This window comes from Durio zibethinus, chromosome 2 (assembly GCF_047325235.1).
Source record: "Durio zibethinus cultivar Kanyao isolate XHJ-2024 chromosome 2, ASM4732523v1, whole genome shotgun sequence".
NCBI lineage: Eukaryota > Viridiplantae > Streptophyta > Magnoliopsida > Malvales > Malvaceae > Durio > Durio zibethinus.
The window spans coordinates 37,031,637-37,056,024 of record NC_143163.1 but is presented as its reverse complement, the minus strand read 5'-3'; the positions used below and the strand labels follow the sequence as shown (position 1 = coordinate 37,056,024).

Below are 24,388 nucleotides of genomic sequence, written 5' to 3'. Positions count from 1 at the left end.
AAGAAGAATGTTACAAGAACTCTAGAAACCGGCATTGTGAAACTAGAAAAAGAAGGTGAACCCAACGCGAAGACAAATACGACGGAGACAATGTAACTGAAAGTCTGAAACTCATCAAATCAAGTATCAGTTAGGCTAGTGTTACACAAATTTTAAGCAAATAATAGTGACAGTGGTTTTTTTTTTTGGTAAAATAATGATAATTAAACCAGTATGTATGATCAAAATTTTTTAAAAAATATGTTATAATTTAAAGATAAAAAAATTATAAATATTAAAATCTTGACTTATTAAATATTATTTTTTTAAAGTGATTATAAAAAAAACGTTTGCAATTGCTAAACTTGATAATAGTGTTTTTGGATACACTTGATTCATCTTTAAGGTACATTCACAAGCATCTTTCAATACTGGAATAAAGTAAAATGAAACCTAATCGAAACCTCTGATGATTATACAGTGTTGTTTTTCTTTTTTCATCTTCCAATTTCAGCAGGTAGATTGTGCTTATATTTGATAGCAGAGAACAAGGTGAGTCACATCAATTTTGTTGATGGTGAATCAAATTTGCACTTCTGTTTTTGTTAGGTTCACACAGTTAGTAATGTTAGAATTAAATAAAAGAGTTTTGGGCTTCATGATCCATCTGGGATGGGATCACTACTATGGGAAAAGGACTGTTATAAAATAAGGCCTTTTGATCCAAACGCAACAATTTTGGGTCAGTAACCATCAAAATTAGGTCTCCTTTTTTCTTTATTCTTTTTTAACATTGGAAAAGAGAAAGGCCTGGGCTTATTCCGAGTTCCGCAAAAGATTCCCGTTGTATATTCTCTATTTGGTTGCTTGGATTCGAAGTTGGGATGCTGTAGAAAAGATCAATTTTTTCATAAAATTTTTAGTAGAGTGATAGTTTTACAGATTTATTAATGTAGGTTTTGCTTTACAAAACTATCAAATGCAAGAAAGAAAGAAGGTTTGACAGTTTAAAACTAAATTTGCAATTAAATATGATAATTTAAAATATAATACGATAAAATGATATAAATATAATATAAAAATAAAATATAAAATTAATATAATTTAAAATTTTAAAAATTATTATATATAAGTTTAATAAAATTTAAAAATATATATTTCTTATTTTTATGTTAATATGAATTATGATACATAATTTTCATATAAAATATGATATTAATATATAAATTTTGATATTTTATAAGATATTAATACACAAATCATCAAATTTATTTACAAACATATAGGATTAGCTGAAAAGCATTAAAAATTACGTGTTTGACTCTTAGTAATGAGATCATTTCGAAGTTCAAACACCTCTCCCACCCTCTCTCTATCTCTCTTACCCTCACATTGTATAATTTTTGAAAATACTGCTTCCATTAATTCAGCAAACATGCAATTACAAGTCAATCTATAAACCCTTTTGGACGTTGCAACAGTTGTTTCCCATATTTGAAAAGTTGGACGTAAATTTTGACGACCAAGTCTCAGCTGTGAAAACTTCATGACAACCATATTCCCACAGTTCATTACAGTTCACTGATTATTTTTTGTCTATAATTCAGTCAAACAACGCAGGAAATTTCTGCCAAGGAGTGTAAATTGGGGTTTGTGTTAGCTAGAAATTGAATCGGAGCATATGAGTAATCCAAGGAAGAAATCTCCTCGTCTTTGACTCTTTTGATGGGGATATGGTTCCAAGTAACCAAGAGGGAAAAGGTAAGGGAAAAAAAATTTTTCCAAGTAATTTCTGTGTTACTTTGAATTATCAACTCTTCAATAAGTTTGGGATTTTAATTAATAATCCAAGGAAAAATTGACCCAATTTGAAGAATCCTTGGATAGAGATTGAAGTATAAACATGAACACAAGTAAGCCAAATGGGGACAATAAAACTCAGATTTAGACCAAACACAACGATCACATGGGCTATCTTAATAACATTTTGAACACTCTTTTAATCTAACCTCCTTCACATGTTATCTTGGAAGTCGGAACCCCACACCATAACACCATACACAAAAATCACCTATAATTGGATAAAGCTTGAACCACCCTCCCCCTAGAGGATACATTGGGCATCAACTACCTTTTGCCTCTACCATGCCATGTCCCAAACTCAACTCATTTCATCTTTGTGGTTAAAGTGATTAATTAGTGGATTGATATAATAGATTAAGAAGTGATTTATTTTCAAATAGGGAGGCTTTTATGCTTTTTCATACATATTAAGCCATTTAAAATATAAGAAAGAAATTGGAAAACCCAACAAATCAAAATACCCTTTTTGTTGGTTATCTTAGAGTTAAAAGGGTTGCGAAATGTAAAAAATTTTAATAGGAATTTCATGTTGAGTTGTATAAGTCATATACTTTTTTACTTGTTACCGATAATTGATTCACTCAAAATAAAAATACCTATTTTGGTTTTAGTTATCTTAAATTTAAATCTTATAAATTATTTTGATATTATCCAAGAAAAAAGTAATTTTTAGCATAATCGTAAATATCTAAAAGAATTTGCTTAATTCGTAAATAGAGAAGTTTAATTTTTTTTACTAACCAAAGTTTGATTTTTATAAAAAAATATTTTGAAAATAAAATTTTGAATATATTATACGTGAAAATGCATATTTAAAATCGTTTAGGATTGGCCAAAAACAAAAACAAAACAAAATAAAACAAAAAATTGTGACTCTTGAGGGATTAAAATATGTGATATTGACTAATGAAGTCAGCATCATTAGTACAAATAATGGCCACAAAATCCGCTAATGATAGAAATGATGCTGATGATTGGCTTTGTGAATATAAGATTAAGATTTTGAGGGATGCCCCCCACGTCAGTAATCTCTGTCTGGAAGTGGAGAATATTGTAGGCAACAAATACAGCTGGCATGCATTACATCTAAACATGCAACCACTACGTGCCTGACATGTGGCATGTATTGAGAAATCAGACAAGACAAACAATATAGATTTATCGGACATTCGTTGGTAAGGATTAGCTGTTTGCCTGTTCCGAGGGAGTGTCTCAATCTGCTCACATCATTCTTTCACCTAAAACCTGTGAACAGAGGGAATATATGTCTTCATCGTGAATGGTGATCAGACCCTTTAAAAAACCTCATTATTTTAGCATTGGATTAGATTAATGAAAGTTGGCTAACTTATATTCAGATAAATCATCACAAGGGGGGGGCCCTTCTCTCTTGCGGCCAATGCAAAAAAGATTGCTGTCCAAATGGCTTAATAAAAAGAGTGGGGCTTCATATAAAAAGTTGATTATAAAGCCGCTTTCCTTTTGGCATGTGGCTAAAGTAAATGAATCCAATGTAAGAAACCAAACAAGTATTTTCAAACTCCCTCCCCTTCGTTGCAGCAATAAACCATGCAAGAAAATGCTTAAGTTTTACTTCATTGCAACATGTGGGAAAAAAACATAATGTTATAAAAATGACAAGGACAGCTTCCAATTGAATTGTTCAAATTCAGATAATTTAATCTGAATTGTATAGATATCACATAAAAAAGTTAATGAAGCAGTGTCCTAACCAACCATAATTTAATCATTGTCCTAATCAGTGTCAACATGGCACCACTGTATCCAAAAAAAAGAAGACATCCAAGATCTGCCCTTTCTTCATTGCATTTTGAAACTTCTACATCATAAAATTTTAAACTGTTCAAACTACAGAAATAAAGGTGAGAAAGAAATCATCTCTAACAGAATATAGCAGATGAAACCAAACCTTACAACGAGAAATAAACAAGTAGAAGAAAGTGTCAGAACCATCAATTGACACTAGAACTTGCCTTGTTGTTTATCTCTTTCATCGAGCATCTGCAAATGAATCCGCAAACCCACATGGCCGGCATGGAATACTGGTCTGCGTAGTGTCTGTACTGGCCAGAAATGATGAAGAGTCATCCAAATTGCTATTTTCCTCAAATGCTTGTCACTTTTTCAGCGCTTGTGGCAAAGTCAATTCAAGGTTAATGCCAAATATGTCATCAGAATATGGTTCTGCCGGTTTCCATAGCTCTGCTAGTGATGACAGCACATTCACCACATGACTCATATCTGGCCTCTGATAGGGCTTCCTTGCACAGCAGTGGCCAGCCAGCTCAGACACTCTACTGATACTGGAAAGTGTTTCTTCATCAAGCTGAATGGTTTTCTCAATAGCCTTCCGGAATGTGTCCTTGTTTATGTACATCCTACGGAACCGTGTCACAAGGTGCAAACTCTCCTCAGGCTGAGTTTCATCAAGTGCCTTTCGGCTTGAGATCAATTCCATGAGGGTCACACCAAAGCTAAATACATCCACCTTTGTGGTCACTCGTCCAGTAACTGTCAAAATGTGACCAATGTCAGTTCTAATGCCAGAAAATTTAAAACATGCTCACAGAGTGAAATAAGGCAAATACACAAATAACTTAATAAAAAAAATTGCTTGTGATAGGTACTAGACAAAAAGACCTTTCTATTTATGAAAAAGAGTATCTAGCCATACTAATGTTAGTAACAAAATGGAGACACTACTTGGAAAGACAACCATTCATTATCAAGACTGATCATGAAGCCTTAAAACATTTGCTTGAGCAGAAGTTGACCACCACCATTCAAAAAAGAGGATTACTTGGGCTGGATTACTCTATACAGTATAGAAAGGGCAGGATGAATATAGTAGCAGATGACTATCCAGGCAACATGAGGAGGAAGCATAAAGCTATAACTTGCAATCCACTCAATTTATGCTAGAGTGGGTGAAAAAGATAAAGTATAGCTATAATGGTGATACACTAGCACAGGAGCAAATTAAGGCTTTTATCGTCCATCATCTTGATAATTCTCACTATTCATTCAGTAATGGAGTTTTAAGATTTAAAGGGAAAGTGTATGTAGGTAATAGTGGGAGGGAGAAAATTTTGCAAGCCTTGTGTGATTTATCTCAAGGGGGCATTCAAGAATTCAAGCCACCTACCACAGACTTAAATTGAATTTTTATTGGCATGGGCTGAAGAAACAAGTCCGTGAGTATATCCAACAGTGTGATACCTGTCAAAGTAACAAAGATGAGCATGTTACTTATCCTGGTCTTTTGTAGCCAATTGCTATACTACAACAAGCCTAGGATGTAATCAACATGCATTTTGTTGTAAGGTTGTTCTTATCTAAAAAATTTAGCTATATTATGGTGATAGTGGATAAATTCACTAAGTATAGTTACTTTCTTTTTTTGTCCCATCCTTTTACAGTTATGGAAGTAATTAAAATATATTTAAACCAAGTTCATAAACTACATGGGACTCTTAGAATTGCTATTTCTGATAAGGATCCAGTATTCATTAGTCTATTTTGGCAGGAGTTGATGAAATTATTAGAAATCACAGTTCATCTGAGTACAGCTTATCATCCAGAATCTCATAGGCAAACTGAGAGGGTTAATCAGTGTTTGGAGTAGTATTTGCGATGTATGTGTTTTTTCAAGCCTAAAAGTTGGGTTTGATGGCTATCGTTAGTTGAATGATGGTATAATACAAGCTCTCACACTTATCTGAGAATGTCTCCATTTTAGGCTTTGTATGGTTATAAACCACTAGCCTTAGTATGGGATGCAAATAGTCAAGCAAAAGTGGTGAATGTGGAGGAATTACTAAAAAATAGAGAACAAGTCAGTAGGTTAATGGTTGATCAGTTGAATCAAGCTCAACAGATGATGAAATTGTATGCTGACACGAAAAGAAGCGAAAGAGAGTTTCAAGTGAAAGATGAAGTGTATTTAAAACTTCAGCCCTACAAACAAACCTCTTTGGCACTTCGAAATAGTTTAAAACCTTCATACAGATATTATGGTTCTTATCCTATATTAGCCAAAATTGTTTCAGTTGCTTATAAATTGCAGTTACCTCCTACTTCTAAGATTCATCCAATGTTTCATATCTTAGGAAACAAGGTAGTTCCCAACCTAGCTCCACCATAAATTAATGAGGATGGACAACTACTTATATATCCTAATGCTGTGATTGATAAATGAATGGTTAAGAGGCACAATAAAGCTATCACCCAACTCCTAGTGGTATGGTCGAATTTAGGGCCTGATAATGCAACTTGGGAAGACTATACAGTATTAAAGTCACAGATTTAAATCATCGGGGATAAGGATGTGGTGAAGGAGAGGGTATTGAGATGAACTTGATGGAAAAGAGTAATAGTGGCATAAGCAAGACTATGGCAGAAAATGGTGATGTTAATTATTAATTTATTGGGATTAGGGTTAGTTATTAATCTATTAGTTAGTAATACTCTGTAAATTTATATTTTTTATAGTTTGCATGACAGTTTCACAATAGCTTTATTTAAATAATTATGATTATAACTAATTTTAAGGAATGAAAAGATATTTTTTCCTCTGAATTTCTCTCTATTCTCTTTTTAGTTTCCTCAATTATTCTCTTTTATCTCCTTAGTTTTATCAATTCTCCTCTGTTTTTTTTTTTTTATCTCTAAAACCCTAATAAAGTCACAACTAAGTCGTGACAATTTGATTAATTTTTTTGTCCATTCCTGGTCTAGTAAGTGCTTTTAAAAATATAATTTTTTTATTGAAAATTCAATAGAATTGTTATAGTGTCAGAATGATTTTGGATCGCATTTATGTTATTCATTAAAAGGTCTTTTAATCTCGAGTTTAATTTAATTAATTTAATTATTATTTAAAGTGATATTCAATAAATTTAAAATTTATTATCTTTTTATATTTTTATATTGTAATTTTTTTTATAACAAAAATAAAATCATGGATAATTTTCTCATAAAAATCATAAAATATTTTTGCATATGCAATTTGGTTAAAATTAGGAACCCAGTTTTACAGAAGAAAAATGGGAGGGAGAGACCAGCTAGTGCCTGAACGACTTTGATTAACATATACTGGTGTCGTTGTGAAAGAAAGAAAGGATAAAAGAAGCAAATGAATATATTGATTAATTGAGAAAACAATGTAAGGCAAGAAAAACGTAGGAAAGTTGCGGTGGAATTCAACAAATTTCTTTTCTCTCTTTTAGGAAAGAACAAGATTGAACAAATTAGGCATAACTACTGCCCAATACATATAATTTAAAGGGAGGAAAAAGGGATGGTAGAACATGGAAGGAGACCAGCTGACCAAGTCCCAATTTTGTTTTGTTCAACGGTCTAAAATGGGATGACCCAATTTTAGAATGAAGCATTGCCATCTAATATTAACTTGAAAACCAACAAGTCATCCCAATTCCTTCCCAATGCATTTCTACCTTTTTTACTGGCGACAAACATGCATGCCCTTTGTACTATAATTGTATTAGAATAACAATGAATGGAACGAGTTCTTGAAAGATTTAGATTTGATTTCTATTGTGAACTATATAGACGATCTGTAAATCTCTACCGAACCTTGTAGCATTCCCTGGTCTAAAATAGAGTTGTATTATTTTATCTAAATTTTTTTATATAAAAAACTAATTAATTATATGGTATTGTAAAATGCTAGTGGTAAAGCCAATTCAAGGTCAGTGCCATATATGTCAACAGAATCTGGTTCTGCCGGTTTCCAGAGCTCTGCTAGTGATGACAGCACATTCACCACATGACTCATATCTGGCCTCTGATAGGGCTTGCTTGCACAGCAGTGGCCAGCCAGCTCAGACACTCTGCTAATACTGACAAGCGTTTCTTCATCGAGCGGAATGGTTTTGTCAATAGCCTTATGGAATGTGTCCTTGTTTATGTACATCCTACGGAACCATGTCACTAGGTGCAAACTCTCCTCAGACTGAGCTTCATCAAGTGCCTTTCGGCCTGAGATCAATTCCATGAGGATCACACCAAAGCTAAATACATCCACCTTTGTGCTCACTCGTCCAGTAGCTGTCAAAATATGAGCAATGTCGGTTCTAATGCCAGAAAATTTAACATATGCTCGCAGAGTGAAATAAGGCAAATGCACAAATAACTTAATAAACAAAAATTGCTAGTGATGGTGTTGACCCAACAAAAAGGATGTTCCACACCTAACCCCATATAAAGAAAATGCTTTTGTTGGTTATTTACAAAATGATGAATCACTCTACATAGAAACATGCCATTCACTGGCACAAGCAAACAAGAAATTATATTTATTTCACACCCAGGACCAGCTCAGATGTATCTCATTCTGCTAATAACATTATTCCTTCACCTAAAACTTCTGAACAGAGAATATATTTACCAGAACCTCGTGAAGGAACTTAAAATATTTCATTATGGAACGGCATTATTGTCTAACATATTGGAACAGACTGCACTTCATTATTGACCAAATATTCTATATTTCATTTGTGCTTTCATCCCTTAAACGCAAAGCCTCAACGAAAGCAAAACAAACTAAAGGCTTTCCCAAGAATGAAAGAGAAAGAGCATAATGTGCAGGCATTTGTAATCAGAAAATGAAGAAAAACTATAACCAACTACCTCCATACTCTGGTGCCAAATACCCAAATGTTCCTGCAACTCTTGTTTCAATTGACTCTTTACCGTCAACAGGAGCTAGACGAACCAAGCCAAAATCTGCAACTTTGGCACGCATATCATCTCCAATAAGAATATTAGATGGCTTAAGATCTCGATGAATGAAACTCTGTTGTGCCAGACCATGTAGATACTCAACACCCCGAGCCACATCCAGGGCAATTGTAAGTCGTCTAGTCCATTCAAGTGGCTTCAACCCTTCATCCTTCCAGTTGAATAGGTGCCTACTAAGGGTCCCTTGAGGCATGTATTCATAAACAAGAAGCCTCTCATTTCCTTCCAAGCAATATCCAAGAAGTGCGACTAAATGGCGGTGACGAACCTTGGTAAGAACTGCAGTCTCAGACTTAAACTCGGCCAAACCCTTCTCACTTACAACACCAGACTCCATCCTTTTCACTGCAATCTTTGTACCATCATGCAATTCACCTTTGTAAACTGTACCAAAACCACCTTTTCCTAATACATTTTCCTCACTGAAATTATTTGTCACATTCCTCAAAACTTGAATTGAGATTACCATGTTACCAGCTTCAACCATGTGAACATCACTAGGTCCACTGCTCGTGTGGTTGAAAGTTTCACTTCCACCCGTGACACTCGGTCCAGCGACAGTGATCTTAACTCCATTTTGGTCACCAGAATGATGAGGATGTATGACTACCGTAGTTGGACTCTGTACCCTATTGGTACGCTTTCCTTTTCTAGCATACAAACAGATACCCAAAACAAGAAGACCCAAGCCACCGACGGCACCAATTACAGAACCCAAAACCGTCCCTGTATTGGATTTCTTTTGACCATTCCCAGAAGAACTACCAGCACGCTCATCACCAGGAGATCCACCAGGTGACCTGCCTTCCAGTGTACTAGGAGACCTTTCTGTTCCAATATCAGGGTTACCATCAGTTTTTATAGCAACATTTTGCCAAAAAGATGGTATTTTTCCATAGAGCCTATTGTTCGAAACATCTAATCGATTGAGCTTTGGCAATGTAGTGAGCGCTGTTGGTATTGTGCCAGTAAGATTATTACCCGAAAGATCCAAAGTTGTCAACGAAGTAAGCTTAGCAAAATTACTAGAAATTGTACCACTAAGCCCCTTTTTCGCAAAAAGAATGGACACAATGTTTCCTTGAGCACATGAAATACCTAACCAATTATTACACGGATCATTCCCTTTCCAATTATCAGCAAAATTCACTGGATAAGCAACAGCTTCCATGATAGATAACAAGATATTGACACGCTCATCGCAAGCAGCACCAGGATCATGCGAGCAAAATCTATTACTACCAGCCACCATATCCACAATTACATTATCAGTAAATTTAGGGGTTGGCCCTTGAAGTTCATTATTAGTCAAATTCACAATATAAAGTGACTTTAAATTAAGCAAAGACAAAGGAACAACACCAGTGAAGTGATTATCTCTCAAACTCAAATTCCTCAACTGAGTTAACACTGAAAAATCAGGTAAAGGACCTGAAAACTGGTTATCGTAAAGCCATAACTCTGTCAAAGAAGACATGTTCTGTATCACTTCAATTGTCCCATTCAAACCCTGCCCATTAAGCCACAAAGACTGAATCATAGAACCCGCATACTCGGCAGGCAATTCTCCTTCAAGATTGTTCATAGCCAAATGCAGTTCTATCAATGTTGGAAAAGTAGTAGGGTCAAACAAATCTGGAAATCTCCCTTTAAGATTAGCCTTGTTAGCAGAGAAAGTTTTCAAAGAAGTTGCCTCCTTTACGCTCTCTGGAATCTCCCACGGTTCGAAAGGGTTGTCGTCAAGATAAACAGAATTCAATGAAGTTAAGCCAATGAAGAAATCTGAAGGAAAAGATGAGAAATTGTTGTCGTGAAAGTTAGCTTCTTCCAACTGGCTTAACCCAGCAAGGCTTGGGATTGGACCACTGATTTTGTTGTTCATGACTTCAAAGTTGGTAAGATGAGACAGGTTCTTGAGATCAGGAGGAAGGGTTCCACCAACCTTTTTGCTGGGAATTTGGATCCTGGTGATACGGCTGTTTTCACAGGCAACATTGGCCCATAGGCAAGGGTCATGGTCAGACCAGTCAAGGGAAGATGGGATCTTTAGGCTTGTTTTTAGCTTTTCCATGACTGAAGAGTCAGGACTGGATTGAGAATAGACTTGTAAAGTGAAGAAGCAAAGGACTGAAAGAAACCCAAAAAGAAGACAACCCAAAACATGTGGTTTCTTCATTGTTGTTTTTTGTTTTCTCTTCGGGAGAACAATGACAGAAAAGGTGAGGGAATTTGAAACTTCAAGTTACTTTTGGCCAAATGGTTTTGTTGTAGGGTTTATGGGCGGCATTGATGATATGATCAACTAAGCTCAGAAAGAAGAGTTAAGAGAGACGGAGAAAGAGAAAGAAAGAGGTGATTGAGGGAGACAATAAAACGGCGGGAACAAAGGACAAGAGTAAGAAGAAAAAAAGGGCGGGCAAATGAAGACGTTAAAATTTCTTTCTTTTTTTTGAAGTAAGAGTAAGATAGAGCTGCTTTCCTTTGTTCGATGTAAGCATCAATGTTTGTTCGGGGGAAACGAAAAAAAAAAAAAAAAACTTGGCACATGCAACTCAGCTCCAAGCCTCCTGCCTTCCGTAAATGTCTTGGAATGTAAATCCCCCTATTCCCTGTTCTTCTTTAAAAAAATCTTAAAATTCTATTGGAGAAAATCATTTTTTATTTTATAATGTATTTACTAAATATATTTCATTTGGCTTTGTTTTCTACATCAATGTAATAAAAATTTTATTCTCCAAATGTTTTATATAATAATAGAATTTATATTGATAAAAAATAATTATTATAAAATTTTATTTTCAAAATATTTTAGGTAAGCACGGAATTTAAATTGACAAAAGAAAAATAGTTACTTCACTTACTAATTATTTTCTTATTTTTTGCTAACTTGAACATCACTTAAATTGTCAAACACCATCTTAAATAAAATGATTTATATCTGATAATTTCAGACATATATGTAAATGATAAAAAAAATCCAATTTAAAATTTTATAAAAAATTATATGTAAATTTAATAAAAATTAAATCTTGACGAAAAAAAAAAAAAAAAAACACTCATCAATGTAAGGGTCGTTGGACTGACTGACTCTAGCGGTCTAACCACGTGACGAGGATTGAGGAGCTTTGAAAATTTTTTTTATATATATATATATATATATTTTATGTTACGAGTAATTTACTTGGGTTTTGCATTTTCACATTTGCCTGTACCTAACCCGTCCCAAACGAGGACGCAAATTTACTTTTCCTGGAAAAATTGGCAACGTTTGTAGATATGGTGATTGCAACTGTTAACGCGTACAGCAAGTTTGAGATATGGCGTTTAGGAGACGAAGGGCAAGAAATTCTATGACTGTCAGCACGTAACGAAGTGGCGGAGAATTGGCGTTTTCCAAAAACCACCGTTTGATAACTTTAATTTTCCTATAGGTTGGTGGACTGGTTTTTTTTTTTTTTTTAATTATCATTTTTTATTAAAAATTCAGCGGAATCAATTTTGATGCCAAAATAATTCTAAATTGCATTGATGTCGTTCATTAAATGATCTTTTAATTTTGAGTTTAATCTAATTGATTTATATGATTATTATTTATAATGTAATATTTAATAATTTTAAATTTATTATTGACTATTTTTTTAATAAAAAAATAATGAATAGTTTTTTCATAAAAATCTTAAAATAATTTTGCATACGCAAATTGGTTGAAATTAGGAACCCAATTTTACGAAAAAATGGGAGCGAAAGACCAGCTAATGCATGAACGACTTTGATTAACATATACCGGTGTCGTTACGAAAGAAATAAAATAAGAAACGAGGGAATATGTTGATTAATTGAGAAAACAATGTAAAAGGCAAGAAAAACATACGAAAGTTGCGGTGGAATTCAACAATTTTCTTTTCTTTCTGTTAGGAAAGAACAAGATTGAACAAATTACGCATACTCGTGCCAAATACATATAATTTAAAGGTGCGAAAAAGGGATGGTAGAACATGGAAGGAGACGAGCCGACCAAGTCCCTATTATATTTCGTTCAACAGTCTAAAATGGGATGACCCAATTTTAGAATGAAGCATTGCCGTCTAATATGGACTTGAAAACCAACAAGTCATCCCAATTCCAGGGAACTTAATTATTTATTCCTTCCCAATGCATTTCTACCATATTTTTACTGGGGAAAAACATGCATGCCCATTGTCCTGTAACTGTTTTGGAATAATAATAATGAATGGAACGGGTGTATCTCAGTTGATAAAATATAATGTACCTTACTTGAAAGATTTAGATTTGATTTCTATTGCCAATTATATAAAAGATTTGTAAATCCCTACTGAAACAATTAGTAAAAAAACTAATTTTTTAACTAATTAATTTAGAGAAAAGAGTAGTATTCTTTTATCCAAATTTTTTATGTGAAAAAAAACTAATTATATGGTTTAATAAAAAAAATTCTAGATTAAATTGACAAAGCAAATGCACCATAGGAAAAGTTTATGGAAGTGCTTTAGCAAAATGGTCACCCTGTAAACACCGGTTTTGTCCGGATCTACTGTTTTTTTTTAATAATAATAATATTTAACAAAACAAACAAAAAACAAAAAATAAACAAACAAAAGAAACAGAAATAAAACAAAAGTCAAGGGGTTGGTTCGGCGCCGAACTGGCCCGACCAACTACCCGATCAGCCTCCCGACAAGCCACCAATCACGGACGGTAGGTATGATTTTTCAGTTGAAAAATGAGATTCAAATCTCAGAAAATCTGAGATTTGAATCTCAACAAGCTCTATAAATAGAGCTTGCAAACCAGAAAAAAAACCAGGGAGAAAAAAAAAAAAAAAAAAGAAGGCAGCTTCTGTAAAAAAAAAAATTCTGCAAAAACACACAAAAAAAAAAAAAACAACAGTCCCCTGGAACGGGGAACCCAGCGCCAGAAAGTCACCTGAAAAAAAAAAAAGAGAGAGATCAGCAGATTCAAAAAAAAAAAAAAAAAAAGAGACCGAAATTTTGAGCCCCGATCTACGTCGATCAGGGTTGTTTCCGGTAAAAAGGACACCGGATCTGGAAAGATCGCGTCGAAGAGAACTTCCAGAAGAATTTTCACTTTTCCCGGTCACCGGAAACCACCGTCCAAGACTGCCGGCGGCGAGCCAGACGGCGGCCGGCACGGTGCTCCGGCAACCGACCGGCGACCCTCCCCCAGAGCTCTCTCTCTCCCTCTCTCCCTTTTTTTTTCTGAAACAGAAGCCAAATGAACCAAAAAAAAATCTTCAGCTATATATAGTAAAGCAAAAACTCAAAACGACGTCGTTTAGAGAAAGACCCAAAACGACGCCGTTTCAGCCAAGGAGGATCCGCGCGTCAACCCGCGACCCGACCCGGGGTCCGCGCACCCGACCCGCGACCCGCGGCCTTTATCAGCTCTGACCGGTCTGACTAGACCGAACCGAACCGCCGGACCAAACCAACCAGATCGAACCGAACCGCCGAACCGAACCAGGAGTTGACCGGACCGTTGACCGGTCCGGTTCAGGTAAAAAAAATTTTTTTTTTGAATTTTTCTTATTTTTTATATATTATTTTATTAATATTTATGCATATTAAAATATCTATATTTGTTAGACTAATTAATGAAATTGTGGTTAAATAATTTTTTATATAATTATGTTAATTTTTAGAATAAACTTTAAAAACAATAACATAAAAAATAAATTTAATAATAATACTAAAGTAGTAAAAAAATGAAAGAAAAAGGAAATTTTTATCCGACGATGAGATTCAAAGGTATTCCGAGTAGTGATGCCTACGAAATCTCTAGGTGAGAAGATTTTTTTTAAAATACTACCAGCGTATTGGAGTATTTATAAAAAATTTTCAATACAGTAAAGATTTTCTTTTTTTTAAAAATAATAAATAAAAATTGATTAATAAATTAAAATATAACTAATAAAAAATAAGAGAAGAGGAAATTTTTATCCGATGATGAGATTCAAAGGTATTCCGAGTAGTGATGCCTACGAAATCTCTAGGTGAGAAGATTTTTTTAAGTACTACCAGCGTATTGGAGTATTTATAAAAATTTTTCAATACAGTAAAGATTTTCTTTTTTTAAGAATAATAAATAAAAATTAATGAATATATTAAAATATAAGTAATAAAAATAAGAAGAAAAGAAATTTAATCCGATGATGAGATTCAAAGGTATTCCGAGTAGAGATGCTTTAAGAAATCTCTAGGTGAGAAAGAGTTCTTTTAATGTTACCAACGTACTGGAACATTTTAAGAATTATTTCAATAAAAAGGTTTTGATTTATTTTTCTCGAGAATAATTTTAATAAATAAAAATCAAAGAAATTATTTTTCGAATACTGAAAATAAGACTGTTTGTATCAAAATCAAAGGATAACACGTTGTTAATTGGTACTGTTTTTTAACGGGCGTTGTGGGGGTGCTAATCCTTCCCCACGCGTAATCGACTCCCGAACCCAGACTGTTTCGCAGACCGTAAAATTATCTTTTTAATAAATTTTAATTAATTTTAAGATTTCATTAAAAGGATATGTTTTAATAGGTGGCCAATCGCACCTAGCCAAAAAAGATTGGTGGCGACTCCGTTATTTTTTATTTCGTTTCCAAATTCGTCGGGCGGACACAAAACCGTTACGACAGCTTGGCGACTCCACTGGGGACGCATTTTGTTTTCGAGAGTCAGGCCAAAATTAACTACTTGTTATCCTCAAATTTTGATTTAAATAGTCTTAATCAATTTCTTAGTAAAAAAAAGGTAAAAAAAGAAAAACCAAACAAAACAAAACAAATCAACAATAAAAAGCAAAAAAATTCACATACATTTATCTTACTATGCCTCTTATGTTTTATTTTATATATTGCTTTCAATAAATTAGGATATATTTGCACACAATGGCACGATGCATCTCATACATGAGCTCTATACCCGGGCTCCGTCCTTTATAGGAGGAAGTAAAGTACCTATTGCTCTCGTGAGGTGATAACCTCCGCAATGGCAAGCGAAATACTTTCACTCGAATTGAACCCTTTCCGTTCGTAGCCTGTAATGGGTGAGGATCGGGGTGCCTTACTAGTCCAATATGGACGACAGTGAGGAACAATTTGGGAACCTTTAGACCCTGTCAATCCAAACTCAGCATATAATAAGCCTAGGAAACTAGCCTTATATAGAGCCCCATCTACCTTCTTGTAGAAAATACCTAAGAATAAAAGTTGTGTATAATACGAAACAAAAAAAAAATCTCAAAAACATTAAAAAACAAAAAAAAACAAAAAATGTTTTTTTCAAATCACACTAACTCAATTTTGCATTAATCATATCATACAGTTTTGCATCGAGATATTTGCTCAAGGACACATTTCTCCTAAAAAGTTTCATGGATCCCATAGAACTACAGATTTGCTCATCTTCGGTTAGTGTGCCATGTGAGTCGTATAATGAAGTACATGTCTGGTCAAAAGAGGCTCAACAAAAGAACGGAGATTGTTTGCCTACCAGTTATGTGTCTGAGTTACCCGAAAAAATGCATTTAGATCTCACACAGAATGATTTAAAAGAGTTAGCTGCTATCTGGGGTCAGTTAAGTGAAGGAAGAAAAGAAAGCTTTTGCAAAAAGTATGGGCAGATTGCATCTCTCATTTCAGTAGTGGTTGATGAACAGCTGGTCAAAGCAGCTATACAGTTTTGGGATCCATCCTATAGATGCTTCACTTTTAATCAGGAAGATTTGGTGCCAACCATCGAGGAGTATTCGATTTTGCTCGGGATAGAATTACAATGTCCAGATAAAGTATTTACCCGAAAGCCAAAATCAGGTTATCGTAAAAAGTTAGCCAAGCTTATGGAGGTTAAAGTAGAAACCATTGATTCCTTTGTGAAGTCTAAAGGTAAACATCTCGGCATTCGTTGGGACTTTCTTCGAAATTTCATTCAGGAGCATTTGGATAATGATCAAGGTATGGATGTGTTTGCTCTAGCATTGTATGGCATGGTAATCTTTCCAAAGACTTTGGGTTACATTGAGATAACTGTGGTAGACTTTTTCGAGCAAATTAAAACCCAAACAATTAATCCCGCTCCAGCAGTCCTAGCCGAAACCATCAGGTCATTGAATTTTTGTCGACGAAATGGGAAAGGTCGATTCATAGGATGTGCATCTCTATTATACGTATGGGTCAGAAGTCATTTCAAATGTGGGAAAAGTGCATTTTCGAAACCATATCTTCGAAATAAAGCACCACTCGAAGAGTTTTGCAAAAGCCAATGGCCGACATTAAAGACTAAGAAAGAATGGGTCCTTTTCTTACGAAGGATTACTGGGGATGAAATCGAATGGATGGTGCCTTGGATGCCTCGTGTGCCCTTGTTGTATCGTGGAGGAAATGAGCCATGGATTCCGTTATTAGGGCTATGGGGTGTTGTAAGTTATGCTCCATTGATGGCACTTAGGCAATTTGGTGCAAAACAGTTTGTTCCTGCTACTCATGGCCTGGTCCAAGTAGAATTCATTTATGGGGAATCAAATCCATCAAGAACTTCGGAGCAGTTGATCCAAGCATGGAAGAGAACACAAAGAATGAGGTTAGGGCCTCTCATCGATAAAGTCACTTCTGATTATCAGATTTGGAAAGCAATGCGGCCTAGAGACATAGTACTCCCTCCTGATGATAGCTCATATCAATTGGTTAATCTTTCAGAAGAGGTGCAATTATCAGAAGTTGAGCTTGTTAAGAAAGAATTAGAAGCTGAAAAAGAAGAAATAAGAAGAGAAAATTTGAGACTTCGTGAAAAAGTAGGGCAATTAAGATATGAAGCGGAGATACAAGGGAGCATATTAGAAAAAGTCATAAAAGAGCGAGATTTGGCTAATAGTGACTTGAAAGATCTACATCAAGAAAATAAGAGGTTACTAGTTACCAAGTCTTACCTTGGCCGACAACGTGAAATGGATAAGCTCCGAGAGGGAATAAACCAATGGAAGGGCAAAGCTCAAGAAAAGCAAGAGGAGACCACCAGAATTTCTCAAGAATGTCAGAATTGGAAGGGATTATACTCTACAACCTCAGCAAGATTGGTGGAATGCCAAAATGAAAAGAAAAGATTAAAAGTCATGCTTGCAGAAGAAAGAAAAAAGCACTTCGAAGTATTGAATGAAAAAGAATCGCTTCACCAGGTGATCCAAGGGTTAGAGCTACAACTGCAAGACCACAAAAGTCATATTTCAGCAATGATAGATGAGTGGCATAGAAGGGAAAAAGATTAGATCTTCACATGTGATTTAGAAAGGGATGCTCATATGAGATGGAAGGCAGAAAGTTTAGGGAGGCAACAGTACATAAAGCACTTGACTAATCAAGTTTGCAAGGCAGTGAGGAAAGCATGGGAGATGGTTGAAAAGGTAGAAGCATTAAGAAGAGAAGTCAATCCCATAGGAGAATATGGACAGTGCCTAGTGAACTTTCTAGATGAGGTGAAGGACCATTATGAGCAAGTCAAATGCTTTTATGGATATAACTCTAGGATGATAAATCCTATGTAATAAAAGTTGTATGAGATCAATAAAAATTTCTAATGTTGAAATTCGTTCAAGAACAAATATCTCTCACTTGCATTCATGCATCATATACATCATTTTTCATAAAGTAAAATTTTTAACACATAGCATTCTAATTTTATTTTTTTCTTTTCTTTTTCAAAATAAAAAAAATTTTGTGGTAATAAAGGTTCAAGAATAGCTCGCCCATCAAAAATTTCGGCCCAACCTACTCGTCATTCATACAATACCAGGACACAGACAAGAATCATGGAGCAAGAACAGGCCAGTCGATTTGAGAGAATTGAAAAAGCTCAAGAAGAACTAAAAGGAGATCTTAGTATAATAATGGATATGCTCAAGAAACTTGACAAAGGAAAAACAGTGGAAGAAAATCCTAGCTTTCAAGAACAATCGCCAGATATGGTAGATCCTGTCTATCCTCCAGGGTTTGAGCCACGACTGAACCAACCTTCACAAGGAACTAGACTACCAGTTCCTACTCTTGGTGGATATCCTAATCCTTATCCAGGAATAACATCCACACCTGCTCCAGGACAATTTCAAAATTTTGTTAATCCCATTATGATGGAAAAACCATCTGAGCCAATCTTAGTACCTGATTTGGATGATCCCAAGGAAAGAGAAAAGCTAGGGATCCAGACACCTGAAAAGGTAGAAGATACTAGTGCCCGGGAGAAGATGAAGTTATTGGAAGAAAGGCTTAGGGCTGTAGAGGGAATGAATTTTTATGGCTCCACAGATGCGGCTGACCTTTGTTTAGTTCCAGACGTGGTAATTCCAACTAAATTCAAGGTCCCTGAATTTGAAAAATATGATGGCACAAAATGTCCAATGACCCACATCATCATGTATTGTCGAAAGATGGCAGCATATGCTCGAGACGAGAAGTTGTTAATGCACATATTTCAAGATAGTCTCACGGGTTCTGCAGCTAGATGGTATGTCCAACTAGATAGAACTCGTATTCATTCTTGGCAAGAGCTTACAAAGGCATTCCTTACACAATATCGTCATGTCACGGATATGATTCCAGATCGTCTATCTCTTCAAAGCATGGAAAAGAAAGCAACTGAAAACTTCAAGGAGTATGCACAAAGGTGGAGAGATGTGGCTGCACAAGTCCAACCTCCTCTCACTGAAAAAGAAACAACTATTTTATTTGTGAACACCTTGAAAGCACCATATTATGAGAGATTGATAGGCAATGCAACCAAGAACTTTACAGATATGGTGATATCAGGAGAGATCATTGAAAGTGCCATAAAAAATGGTAAGCTTGATGTGGGAGAGACAAGTGGAGCAAGAAAGAGTGGAGCTCCTAGAAAGAAAGAGAATGAGGCCCAAGCAGTAAATTTTGTGGGGCAACAATTCAGAGGTTTCACACCCTACTCTGTACCAGTCTACCAAACCCATTACCCTTCTGTAAACCATGTTACATCCACCCCCCATTCATATCAACCATACCAGTCATTACCACAACCAGCTTATTCACCCCGTTTTCAGCCATCCTTTCGAACACCCACCTATTCCTATAATCGTCCTGTTATACCTACAAGACCAGACTGGAGACCTAATAGTGGTCCAAGAGCCCCAAGAAATACCCAAGAAAAACTCACTTTCGATCCCATTCCCATGACATATACAGATTTGTATCCTCGACTTGTTGAGAAACATCTGCTTGCTCCTGTTATCATTGAACCTATGAAACCTCCATTTCCCAAATGGTATGACCCCAATGCACATTGTGATTATCATTATGGGAATCCAGGTCATTCCACTGAGAACTGTACTGCTTTGAAGCGTAAAGTGCAGGGGTTAATCAATGAAGGAGTATTAAATTTTGATACCAGCCAACAAGGGACTCCAAATGTCAATGGGAACCCTCTACCGAATCATACCAGACCATCAATAAATGCTTTGATTGATGGGCAAACAAGCTATGTGAAAAGAAGAATAGAAGAGGTCAAAACTCCTATGGCTAAGGTGTTCGAAGTATTGGTCAAAACTGACATGTTGAAGCCAATAGAACCTCAAAATTACTCTGAAATAATAAACTCAACTGAAAGCTGCAATTATCACAGAGGTGTTCTGGGGCATTCTATCCAGAATTGTCATCAATTTCGTCAGGAGGTGCAAAAATTGATAGATGAAGGTCGAATGGAGTTTTATCAAGAAAGAGGAGAGTTGGTGAAAACTGAAGTGTCTACCATTGATTCAAAGAATAAGTTTGTACGTAGACCGGTAACTATCTATTATGATGAAAAGCCAACATCAAAGCTAGAAAAACCCGTCTCTCGACCAGTGGTGACAATTAAAGTTCCTGGCCCTTTTCCATATCAGAATGATAAAACAGTACCTTGGAAGTATGATTATGATGTCGTAGTTAACCCAGATACTGCCAACATAACGGGTGTAGGAGGCATAACTCGAAGTGGGAGGTGTTATACCCCAGAAGCTCTAGAAAAAGCTAGAAAGGAGAAAGCCAAAGTAGGAGAAGAAAATGAAAATCAGAGTGGTCTTGACACAACCCTAGAAAAAGAATGGCAGAAGCCAGTATCTGAAAGTGAAGCAGGTGAATTTTTGAAGTTAATAAAACATAGCGAGTATAGCGTGGTAGAACAGCTGAACAAGATGCCAGCTAGAATTTCGCTATTGTCATTATTGCTCAGTTCAGAGTCACACCGTAATGCTTTGCTGAAAGTGCTAAATCAAGCATATGTGTCTCACAATGCTTCTGTTGAATATGTGGAACAGCTTGTTGGCAATCTGACGATTTCAAACTATATCTCTTTCAGTGATGAAGAGATTCCTCCTGAAGGTAGAGGAAGTACCAAGGCTCTTCACATTACTGTGAAATGTAAAAGTCATATAATGGCTAAGGTTTTGATTGATAATGGTTCATCCATCAATGTTATGCCTGTGACTACTTTAACAAAACTTCCTGTTGATGGATCTTATATGAAACCTAGTCATATGATAGTGAGAGCCTTTGATGGAACCAGAAGAGAGGTGCTAGGAGATATAGAAGTGCCATTGCAAATTGGCCCATGCATTTTCAATGTGAAATTTCAAGTTATGGACATCTCTCCTTCATACAATTGCTTATTGGGTAGGCCGTGGATCCATATGGCAGGTGCTGTTCCATCCTCATTACATCAAAAAGTCAAATTCATTGTTGAAGGGAAGCTAACATGTGTGGCAGGGGAAGAAGATTTATTGGTAACTCAACCGATAAATACTCCTTATGTGGAATCAGCAGATGAAGCTTTAGAATGCTCTTATAGATCTTTCGAGATTGCCAATGCAACATATATAGCTGGAGGATCTAAATTGTATTCGCCATACTTATCTACGACTACTAAAATGGTAGTCAAACAGCTTACCAAGATGGGATGGCGACCTGAAGCCGGACTTGGGAAGAACCTGCAAGGAATCACGAAGCCATCGACTATAAATGAAAAGAGAGATAGATTTGGCTTGGGATATAAGCCAACAAGAGGGGACAGAACAAGAATGGTGAATGAGAAAAGAGATAAGAGGATAGCTAATCTTAAGGGATATGAGCTGGAGTCAGAGCCTATAGTCATTCCACACCTCTATGATTCTTTTCACTCAGGAGGATACATTTATTCAGATTTACCGAGAGCCTCAAGTGCAGGATTCATGGAAAAATTTTCAGAGCTGGCCATTCAAATGGTGGATGATGGGGAAAAGAAGAGTCGAAGTGAAGAGTTGTTCGTGTACCCTTGTCCTTCAGATTTTGAGCTGGATAATTGGAAAGTTATGGAGCTGCCTGTTGTTTTTAAAACTTTGGAAAAGTAATGTGAAACTTTAAATCCCTAATTACTTTTTATTAGGAGATCTTTTATGGTGTGTTTATGTTTGTCATTTTAATAAAAGACTTAGAAGATGCATCCATATTTTTTCTATTGTTTTTATCTTCATTTTACCTTTCATTCTTTTCTTTCCTACATTTTCTTGCCATTCCATTTTTGTGTGCCAATATTTTCTTCATCTTACCCTTTTGTAGGGTCCCAAACAATGAACATGAAGATAATCATGGCAATAATCTCAGATTTGATTTTGAAAACTTAATTCATGTTGATGAACTTGATAATGAGGAAGATTCAGATAACTACACATTGCCTCTTGATTTGTTAAAATTAATAGAACATGAAGATAAGCCAATTGAACCCCACCAAGAAATTACTGAATCAGTAAATTTGAGAGGTGGTGAGAACAAAAGAGAGGTCAAAGTTGGTACATCTCTTTTACCAGCTGAAAGACAGAAGCTAGAAGAACTACTCCGAGAATATGTAGATGTGTTCGCATGGACTTATCAAGATATGCCAGGACTCAGCACTGATATTGTAGAGCACAAGTTACCTTTAAAATCAGGATGTAAGCCGATGCAGCAAAAGCTAAGGCGCATGAAACCAGAGATGCTGCTGAAAATTAAAGAAGAAGTGAAGAAACAATTCGATGCTGGATTTTTGGAAGTGGCAAAATATCCTGAATGGATAGCCAACATAGTGCCAGTTCCTAAGAAGGATGGAAAAGTGAGAATGTGTGTCGATTATCGAGATCTGAATAGAGCAAGCCCTAAGGATAACTTTCCTTTACCTCACATCGATACTCTAGTGGATAATACTGCTAGGCACTCCACGTTTTCCTTTATGGATGGTTTCTCAGGCTATAATCAGATCAAGATGGCTCGAGATGATATGGAGAAAACTACATTTGTGACCATGTGGGGAACATTCTGTTACAAAGTCATGCCTTTTGGGTTGAAAAATGCTGGTGCTACTTATCAAAGAGCAATGGTGACTCTTTTTCATGACATGATGCATAAAGAGATAGAAGTGTATGTGGATGATATGATTGCAAAATCTCGTGAAGGAGAGGATCATATCGTCAATCTCAAAAAGCTATTCGACAGGTTGAGGAGATTTCAGTTGAAGTTGAATCCTGCCAAATGTACATTTGGAGCCAAATCAGGAAAACTATTGGGCTTTGTAGTCAGTGAAAAAGGAATCGAAGTGGACCCGGAAAAGATACAAGCCATCCAAAACTTATCTCCTCCTCATACCTCAAAAGAAGTGCGAGGTTTCTTAGGGAGATTAAATTATATTGCTCGCTTCATCTCTCAACTCACTTATAAGTGTGATCCTATTTTCAAGCTTCTCAGAAAACATGATCCTGGAGAATGGAATGACGAATGCCAAGAAGCTTTTGATAAGATCAAAGAATACTTGTCAAATCCACCTGTGTTGGTGCCACCAATGCCAGGAAAACCTTTGATTTTGTACTTGACAGTGCATGAAAATTCAATGGGATGTGTGCTGGGGCAAAGAGATGAAACTGACAGGAAAGAACGAGCAATTTACTACCTGAGCAAGAAGTTCACTGATTATGAGTCAAAGTATTCACCATTAGAGAAGATGTGTTGTGCATTAACCTGGACAGCTCGAAGGCTTAGACAATACATGCTTTATCACACTACTTGGCTCATAGCAAAGCTGGATCCTATTAAGTATGTCTTCGAAAAGCCCTCATTGATAGGAAGAATAGCACGGTGGCAAGTTATGCTTTCAGAATATGATATCATTTACGTGACTCAAAAAGCTATTAAAGGAAGTGCAATAGCTGAATTCCTTGCTGATCGTGCAGTCGAAGATTATGAGCCAATGAAATTAGATTTTCCTGATGAGGATGTGATGGCCATTGAAAAAAATGAACCTGTTGAAAAATCATGGAGGATGTATTTTGATGGAGCTGCTAATGCTTTGGGTCATGGTATTGGGGCAATTTTGATATCTCCTGATGGACATTATTACCCCATCACAGCCAGATTAAATTTTAATTGCACAAACAATGTGGCTGAATATGAGGCCTGTGTTATGGGTCTACAAGCAGCAATTGAAAAGAAGATCAAAATGTTAGATGTGTTTGGAGATTCAGCTTTAGTCATCTATCAGTTACGAGGTGAATGGGAAACAAGAGACTCTAAGTTGATTCGGTACCATAAATACATCTCTGAGTTGGTTAAGCAATTTAAAGAAGTTCAGTTTGAGCATCTACCCAGAGAGGAAAACCAAATTGCTGATGCACTGGCTACTCTAGCTGCAATGATCAAAATAGATGCAAATACTGAAATCCAACCCATCAAGCTGG

The 24,388-nt window shown here is 35.8% G+C and overlaps 1 protein-coding gene and 1 pseudogene across 1 annotated transcript; both read right to left on the bottom strand.

Annotated features, from left to right (window-relative positions):
* Positions 1 to 3,230: 3,230 nt before the first annotated feature.
* On the bottom strand, positions 3,231 to 5,052 carry LOC149520185 (receptor protein kinase TMK1 pseudogene; annotated as a pseudogene).
* Positions 5,053 to 7,158: 2,106 nt separating this feature from the next.
* Positions 7,159 to 11,267, bottom strand: LOC111318148 (receptor protein kinase TMK1-like). Its single transcript, XM_089754962.1, has 2 exons — positions 8,515 to 11,267; positions 7,159 to 7,932 (listed from the first exon to the last, which is right to left on the bottom strand). Exons 1-2 carry the CDS (start codon positions 10,799 to 10,801, stop codon positions 7,532 to 7,534), a joined length of 2,688 nt encoding a protein of 895 aa, XP_089611088.1. The 5' UTR covers positions 10,802 to 11,267; the 3' UTR covers positions 7,159 to 7,531.
* Positions 11,268 to 24,388: the final 13,121 nt, after the last annotated feature.